The sequence below is a fragment of the Vigna umbellata genome, chromosome 7 (assembly GCF_029865625.1).
Source record: "Vigna umbellata cultivar VRB3 chromosome 7, Vumbellata_1.0, whole genome shotgun sequence".
NCBI classification, from domain to species: Eukaryota; Viridiplantae; Streptophyta; class Magnoliopsida; order Fabales; family Fabaceae; genus Vigna; species Vigna umbellata.
This window is the reverse complement of record NC_142171.1, coordinates 34126356-34135284: the sequence shown is the minus strand read 5'-3', so window position 1 is coordinate 34135284 and position 8929 is coordinate 34126356. Positions and strand designations below refer to the sequence as shown.

At 35.0% G+C, this 8929-nt stretch overlaps 1 protein-coding gene across 3 annotated transcripts; it reads left to right on the top strand.

Moving 5' to 3' along the window:
* Nucleotides 1-938: 938 nt before the first annotated feature.
* On the top strand, nucleotides 939-7599 carry LOC124826213 (ARF guanine-nucleotide exchange factor GNOM-like). Of its 3 annotated transcripts, none has more exons than XM_088094576.1 (5): nucleotides 939-1143; nucleotides 1538-1665; nucleotides 1770-1828; nucleotides 2244-2980; nucleotides 3614-7599. In XM_088094576.1, the coding sequence occupies exons 4-5, from the start codon at nucleotides 2255-2257 to the stop codon at nucleotides 7283-7285; spliced, it is 4398 nt and encodes a 1465-aa protein (XP_087950702.1). In that variant the 5' UTR covers nucleotides 939-1143; nucleotides 1538-1665; nucleotides 1770-1828; nucleotides 2244-2254; the 3' UTR covers nucleotides 7286-7599. The 3 variants fall into 3 exon arrangements, with proteins under 3 accessions (XP_087950702.1, XP_047154941.2, XP_087950701.1); XM_047298985.2 differs by having other exon boundaries at nucleotides 2177-2980; XM_088094575.1 differs by having other exon boundaries at nucleotides 2093-2980.
* The last annotated feature ends 1330 nt before the right edge of the window (nucleotides 7600-8929 follow it).

Here is an 8929-nt window from a genome sequence, read left to right as displayed (position 1 = left end):
AGTTAATTTTCGAAAGAAAAAAAATCATATTTTATGGAATTAACAAAGAGGTAAAAAAACTTAAAATACTTGCTTAAGGTTTGAGTTTAGGCTTTAATTAATAAGATGTCTTATTATGACTTTATTTGATAGAGACGATTTTTAAATGTTTGAATTATTTTACATTGTAATTCTTTTCATTGATGAGACATATCACTATATTATAAAGATTATAATGGAATAGGATGAAACAAATACTTCGACACTTATTAACAGAATATAAAACTTTATCCAAATTATATACACAAATATATGATGTGCTAATTTAAGAAGGAATAAATTCTCTTGCCGTCTGTTTGAAGAAAAAAAAGTTATTATAATTTTTAAAAATATTTTTTAATTTTGAAACAATCAAGTAGAACATATATATATATATATATATATATATATATATATATATATATATATAATATTATTTCATTGTTTAAAAAATTATAATATATATTATTATTATTATTAATGAAAGTATATACACACTTTATCCCTATTGTGATACTTTTTCAAAATAGATTTAAAGTGTTTGAAATCAATTATAGAACTAACACATCATTTCTCACGTACTCGTGGAAACAGATATTTATTATTTTCATACTTTTGGGCCATTGAGAATGATAAATCGTGTTACGAAATTATTTCCAAACATGGTTGTTATAATTCCACTAAGTTAAAAATTGTTTTAAAAGAAATATCAGTAACAGTGACGTTTTTTCGCATTAGATTAAAATAAAACACGGAGGTTTATGAATCTAATTATTTATTTAATAATCTCACTGTAATTTATAATTTATATTCAGATTTAATTGCTGAGTCTCACCCTGTGATGACGTATGAAGCATGCAATGAAACATGGTAGTCAGAAAGGAATGTCAAAATAGAAAGATTGTTGCAGTAATTTGTGGTTAGTAAAAGAATACACACAAAATTCAAACAGAGTTTTTATTCTTTTAGGAGAAAGAAATAGCCAAGGCTCCGACAACGACAACAGCAACGAGGGGGTCTCCTAGAAAGGAAGTGTGACACAAAACACAATCCTTGATTTCCAATTATACGCTACAAACAATGGAACCCCATTAGCTTTGATTCATGCCCTTTACACGCTACCCTGTAAGTTTTCATTTTTTTCTTCTTTTTCTTCCATTTTAATTCTCAGCATTTCTTTGGGGTGCCATTGTATGAATTTAAACTTTAAGGTAGATTTAAGGAGGACCGGTCTGTAGAATTTCGTTTAATTCAAAATGGGGTTGTGTCATTGATTTGATCATTGTTACCATGCCAATCAAAATGTCTATGGAACGAGTTCAATGAGAAGGGTCAGATTTCATGGTAGATCTAATGTTTTATCAACTTCGTATTATGGGTTTAAAGTTGGATTGCGGTTCCATTTGGATTGATCTCCATCCTCAACTACTTCACTGTTTTCTTGCAATTATCTTTCTTTATTTGAATGTGTATCTTTTGCGCCACTAATATGATATTTCTATGCACTGTGTTTTTTCAGAGAGAGAAACCACCTCACGAATGAAATATTCGATTTTGAGTGAGAGGAACCAAATATACGTTCCTCAATGTCTAATCTACCTGATTCAACGAGGAGTGTGGCTGTGCAACTTATTTACTTATTTATTTGTAAGCATGAAAAACACAGTAACCAAATTGCTGGATTTTTTTTGGTGATAATTTAATTTTTCAATTGAAATATAATGTTAATCTGCTACTGATCTGTGTTGCAGGCCAAACATTTTGTGCTGCTGAAAGGCTTGAAAACGTTGTTTAGTTTGCTTTGAATTCAGTGAGTCATTTCTTTGGAACAAGTTCTTTATTGTATATGTATAACTTTGAAAATATTTTATACGTCCCCATTACTCTGAAGTAAGGTCTCTTCCTAAATCTTTTTGTATGTGTGTTTATTGTTTGTATGGTATAATATTTTCACCGTGCATTGCTCTTCCTTTCTTCCTTGACAAATCTCTCCAGAGTTTTACTGGGTACTTGTGTTGAGTTTCATATGCATTTAATTTGCATCTGTTTTGGATTTGGTTTATTTGTGTTACAGAATATTGATGCTTGATTGGAGTCAGTAACACGTGGGAGTCCTTCTCACTCTATTGATTGTCTCTTTCTCCATTGTCTTTGTTAGGGCCTTTGTTCTTCTCATTCTCAGCAATCTTTTAATAGATGAGAACCTGATGCTTTTGTAAAAATAGGACACCAAAAGATGCAAATGCAAACTGATTTTAATGCGGTAGAGGATCAATATGAGCTATGTGAGGCTGGATATCCAAACAAAACTGCTATAGCATGCATGATAAATGCAGAGATTAGTGCTGTGTTGGCAGTTATGCGAAGAAATGTTAGATGGGGAATTCATTACATTTCAGATGATGATCAATCAGAGCACTACCTTGTTCAGTCATTAAAGACGTTGAGGAGACAAATTTTCTCATGGAAGAATCAATGGCGTGCCATCAACCCTGCCTTGTATCTCCAGCCTTTTCTGGATGTGATACGATCAGATGAAACTAGTGCGCCTATTACTGGTGTTGCTTTGTCATCTGTTTACAAAATCTTAACTCTAGATGTGATTGATAAGCACACTGTCAAGGTTGGGGATACCATGCACCTGGTGGTTGATTCCGTCACTAGTTGCAGATTTGAAGTGACTGACCCTGGATCAGAAGAAGTGGTATTAATGAAGATTTTGCAAGTTCTTCTAGCTTGTGTTAAAGGTAAAGCATCTGTAATGCTGAGTAACCAACACGTTTGCACCATAGTGAACACTTGTTTCCGAATAGTTCATCAAGCAGGAACCAAAGGTGAGCTGTTCCAACGAATAGCACGGTACACAATGCATGAACTGGTTAGGTCTATATTTTCTCACCTTCAGAACATTGACAACACAAAGTGTGGATTCATAAATGGGAGCGCTACCTTAAAGCAAGTGGTATAAGATTTGTGTTTCCTTTGACCTTTTTGGTTGCATTTCACACTTCTTGATGCGATTATTTTGCCAGTTATAAAAAAAATTGAAAGGAAAATTCTATTCTGGGCAGGATAAAATTTCTTATTTTCTCAAAAAAATGTGCTTTGCTATTATAAGTTTTTCCCAGCTACAAATATGAAATTGTTAAAAAAGAAAATATCCTTAACTTATTCTTATGTTATTGCATAGTATTTATGTAAAATTTTTAATTTCCATTAATAGGGATTAAAGAAGGCCAAGCAAATGACTATGAAATCTTTTAGGTAGATTGTCCGAAACTTATCGGGAAAGAAGGAAAAATGCTTGCAATAACGTATGTTAATAAAGTAAAATCTGGTGGGGGCGCAGCGGGGTGGGGTGGGGTGGGGGTCAAGGAAGAAGCAAAGTATCTTTGCTTGATGCATATATTTTATTTCTAGTTAGGGGTAGATAGTTGTCTAGTATATTGTTAAACTTTCGAATGCCAATATTATATAGTCAAATCTATATATTCTCAATTCAATTGTCCTGCTGCCATAAACAACCTGAATTTTTAGACATAGGACATGCATAAACTTGAAATTAAGTAATGATATACATATAGTGTTTTTGCAGACCAATGGACTAAATAATGACCATGCTCTGGCAAGCAGAAAATTGGAAAATGAGAGGCTTAATTCTGCACGTGATGCTCAACCATTATCTACAATTACTGCTTCCGGCGCTGCACCTGTTGTGGCAGCAAACGCAGTGGATGAAAACACAGCTATTGCTAGCAGTGGAAATGAAACTGATCCACACGAATTACTGCTCATGACTCATGGGGTTCCTTGTATAGTGGAAACATTTCACTTCTTGTGTTGTTTGCTGAATGTCACTGAGCATATGGGAGTGAATCCTAGATCAAACACAATGACATTTGATGAAGATGTGCCTCTTTTTTCGTTAACTTTGATTAATTCGGCCATAGAGTTGGGAGGGCCATCCTTCTGCCATCACCCAAGACTGCTGTGTTTAATCCAGGATGAATTATTCTTCAATCTTATGCAATTTGGTTTATCAATGAGCCCTCTTGTACTTTCGATGGTGTGTAGCATTGTTCTCAATTTGTATCACCATCTTCGCCAAGAACTCAAGTTACAGCTAGAAGCATTTTTTTCTTGCATAATTTTGAGGCTTGCACAAAGCAAATATGGTGCCTCATATCAGCAACAAGAGGTTGTGATGGAAGCACTCGTTGATTTTTGCAGGCAAAAAACATTCATGGTGGAGATGTACGCCAACTTTGACTGTGACATAAGTTGCAGTGATATCTTTGAAGATATTGTTGATTTGTTGTCCAAAAGTGCATTTCCTGTGAACAATCCATTATCTTCCATGCACATTCTTTCCTTAGATGGTCTTATTGCTGTAATGCAGGGAATTTCCGAAAGAATAGGTAGTGAATCTTTAAGTTCAAAACAATCTCCTGTGAATTTTGAGGAGTATACACCATTCTGGATGGAAAAGTGTGACAGTTTTGATGACCCAAATGATTGGGTTCCTTTTGTCTGCCAAAGAAAGTACATTAAGAGAAAATTAATGATTGGAGCTGATCACTTCAATCGGGATATTAAGAAAGGTCTTGAGTTTCTCCAAGGAGCACATCTTTTGCCTAACAAACCTGATTCCCAAAGTGTTGCTTGCTTTTTAAGATACACAGCTGGGTTGGATAAGAATTCCATTGGTGATTTCCTTGGAGATCATGATGAATTCTACATTCAGGTTCTTCATGAATTTGCTAAGACATTTGATTTCCATGATATGACCTTAGACACAGCCCTACGTGTATTTTTGGAGACTTTTAGGCTTCCTGGAGAATCACAGAAGATACACAGGGTGCTTGAAGCTTTCTCTGAGAGATATTATGAACAATCACCAGATATCCTAGCTAACAAGGATGCTGCTCTCGTGTTATCATACTCAATTATATTGCTTAATACTGATCATCATAATGTGCAGGTCAAAAAGAAGATGACAGAAGAGGATTTTATCCGAAATAATAGGCATATAAATGGTGGCAATGATCTGCCTCGAGAATTTCTGTCAGAGATTTACCATTCAATTTGTAAGAGTGAAATTCGTACCACTCTTGAACCAGGCTTTGGATTTCCTGAAATGACCCCAAGTCGGTGGATTTCTCTGATGCACGAGGCAAATAAAACTTCTCCATACATTGTCTCGGATTCCCGAGCATACTTAGATTATGATATGTTTGTGTTGTTGTCAGGCCCAACAATTGTTGCCATTTCTGTGGCTTTTGATAATGCGGAAAATAAAGAGGTATATCAAAGATGTATGGATGGATTCTTAGTTGCTGCTAAGATATCAGCCCACTATCGTCTTGAAAACGTACTTGATGATCTGGTTGTGTGCATCTGTAAGTTCATTACCATTTTGGATCCATTGTCAGTTGAGGATTCTGTCCTGGCCTTGGGAGATGACACAAAAGTAAGAATTGCAACTGAGACAGTTTTCACTATTGCAAATAGGTATGGTGATTACATCCGCACAGGGTGGAGGAGTATTCTTGATTGTATTTTAATATTTTACAAGTTAGGCCTCCTTCCTCCTCGCTTGGCCAGTGATGCAGCTGACGAGTCTCAGGTAACTACGGAAATTGGACATGGAAAATCTAACTCATATTCTATAGTGTCATCTAATCTTCAATATATTGCTCCAAAGAGATCCTCAGGATTAATTAGTAGGTTTAGTCAACTCTTATCACTTGGTTCTGAAGAGATACAATCAATACCGACAAAAGAACAGCTGGCTGCTCATCAGCTAGCTACACAAGCAATTCAGAAGTGTCACATTGATAGCATATTCACTGAGAGTAAATTTCTGCAAGCTGAATCTCTATTGAATCTTGAAAGAGCACTCATCAATGCTGGAGCTCAACATCTGAAAGGAAACAGAATACGTGAGGATGAAGAGTCTTCAGTTTTCTGCCTGGAGTTATTGGTGGCAATTACTCTGAATAACAGGGACAGAGTTGTACTTCTTTGGAAGGGTGTTTATGAACACATATCCAATATTATTCAGTCAACTGTGATACCCTGTGCCCTGGTTGAAAAGGCTATTTTTGGACTTCTTAGAATTTGCCACCGCTTACTTCCCTACAAAGAGAACATTACCGATGAACTTTTGAGGTCCCTGCAACTTGTTTTGAAGCTTGACGCACTAGTTGCAGATGCATACTATGAGCAGATTACACGGGAAGTCGGTTGCCTTGTGAAGGCAAATGCTTCTCGTATTAGATCTCAGTCTGGATGGCGGACTATTACAGCTCTGCTCTCAATCACTTCTAGACACCTGGAATCATCTGAGGCTGGATTTGATGCGCTGCTGTTCATTATGTCTGATGGTGCTCACTTGCACCCTGCTAATTACATTCTCTGTGTAGATGCTGCGAGACAGTTTGCCGAGTCTCGTGTGGGACAGGTAGATCGGTCTATAATTGCACTAGATCTTATGGCAAGTTCTGTCAATTCCTTAGAAAAATGGTCGAGTAATGCTAAAAAAACTGCGAAACAACAGGAAGTGGAAAAGATGTTGCAGGATATTGGGGAGATGTGGTTTACGCTAGTGCAGGGACTGAGCAAAGTATCTTTGGACCAGAGAGAGGAGGTTAGAAACCATGCATTGTTATGTTTACAGAAGTGCTTGAAAGGAACTGTTGGGACTCACCTCCCACGTGATTTGTGGTTGACATGTTTTGATCAAGTTATCTTTACTGTGCTCGAAGACCTGCTTGAAATTGCGCAGTCGCATTCTCAAAAGGTCTACCCAAACATAGAAGGAACACTTGTTATTGCCTTAAAGCTTGTGTTTGAAGTTTTCCTCCAGTTACTCCTAGAACTATCACAATTGGCGTCCTTCTGCAAACTATGGGAGGGTGTTCTAAGCTGTATGGAAAAATGTGTGAAGATGAAAATTGAAGGAAGAAGAAGTGAGGAGCTTCAAGAGCTTGTGCCTGAGCTTCTGAAGTACACTTTGCTTGTTATGAAATCTGGAGACATACTAGTGCAGATTAATAATGGTTCGGGAGAAAATAGTTTGTGGGAACTGACATGGCTACATATGAAGAATATTGCTCCCTCATTGCAATCTGAGGTGTTTCCTGAGCAAGATCCGGAGCAGCTACAGCACAGACAGGTTAAAGCAGTTGAAAGTTTGGGATCTGATGCAAACATGTCCGATCCTTCAAATGAAAAAGAGGGCAACGATGGAGTTGAGATCAGTTAGTTCTAGCTGACAGTGTCTAAGCAACTTGAATTGGTTTTTCTGTGTCCCAATGAACACCCCCCACAATCTTAGTCTAACCTTGATCAGTTTTCATTTTTGTATCTTGAGGTTGTGCGGGCGTTATAGCTAATTATGCAGTAGATGACATTATTAATGTGGTTGGATCAGGTTGGTCATGCTAAGCATGAAGTGAAGTTGCCTGTTATTTGGTATTCTCTCTTTCTCATAATTGCCACAGGGACTTTTGGTTGGAGATATGTTATACTGCATAGATACACTGAAATTATAAAGCATCAGTATTTCTTTCTAGGTTGTACAGAACTCCAAATTATCTCTTTTTGTATTGACTGGGACATGTATTTACCCTGTATGTTAGCGATGTAAACAACATTTTTTAGATGATCATAAATATACACACACATGTTAAGATTATTAAATGTACTTGGGAACAAGTGTTGTTATATAGACTTTGGCTCTGTTTCTACAGAGGGTCAAATCGTTTTTGGTTTAAGCAAAATTAATTTGCTGTTGATCAATGTATTCCCTTTTTCGTGCCACACTCAATTTCAACCACTGATATCATTTGAAAATTGTGTTGTTTGTAGAACCAAGAAACACGGGTTTTTACCCCATTTAATAATTGTTTGTGGAGATTGAATTTCATCAATTTAATTGATGGGTTAAAGTTTGCATTAAATAAATCAAGTACATTAGTTTCTTGTGAATAGTCCTTTATCAATTAATATATATATATATATATATATATATATATATATATATATATATATATATAGAAATATAAGTGAACTAAAAATATAAGATTGCAAACTTTTGAATGTTCACTTAAAATTTGGTATATTATAATTGAAATAATATTTTACATTCATGTTTTTTTATTAAATTAAATGATGATTTATTAAATTTGTGTTGTTAAAGTTATATATTCTGTCAGTATATATATATATATATATATAATATATTTATATTTTGACAGAACAATGTATATTGTAACAATTCTAAAAATTGAGCTTCTTTATTAATGGAGTTCCTACACTTTAAAGTATTAGACAAACTTCTCCAAAGAAACTTAAGACATAAATAAACAAATGTATAAAGTGTAGTTAGAGTCCATGGTATCAAAGTTTGCAAAAGAAGATAATTTGTTTACATAACTTGGACCAAAACATAAAGATAAAAAAACTACATTATGCAAAATATTCAACATATGTTAAACAAGTCATTAAAGACTTATCTTGGAATCATTCATCCTAGGATCTATCCTCGCCCTCACCTGCACTCTTTTTATTCATATCAATATGACAATTATTATAAAAGGAGAAAGCAAGCAAACACACCACCAAAACAAAAAATGGCAAGTTAATTTACTTTGTAACATACACATATTCTAAATTTACAAAATAAAGTCGTCCTTATTACTTGAAACATAAAACATGCATTTTTTTAGACCAAATAAGCCATATACATGCTATACTAATTTAGATTCAATATCCATATTTATGCATTGACTAGGACACAAAAAACCTTACACATGTTATAAAAGTGGATTATAAAAGCCATGACTCCCTTGATCTAACCAAACCGATCAAATTTCTTTGGACAGAGTAAATTGTTTGTGATATTGTT

Excerpts from the sequence above, each read along its gene's own strand:
- LOC124826213 (XM_088094576.1), top strand. The coding sequence starts at position 2,255 with ATGCAAATGCAAACTGATTTTAATGCGGTAGAGGATCAATATGAGCTA. Across the intron at positions 2,981-3,613 it reads GCGCTACCTTAAAGCAAGTG|ACCAATGGACTAAATAATGA; the intron begins GTATAAGATTTG and ends GTGTTTTTGCAG.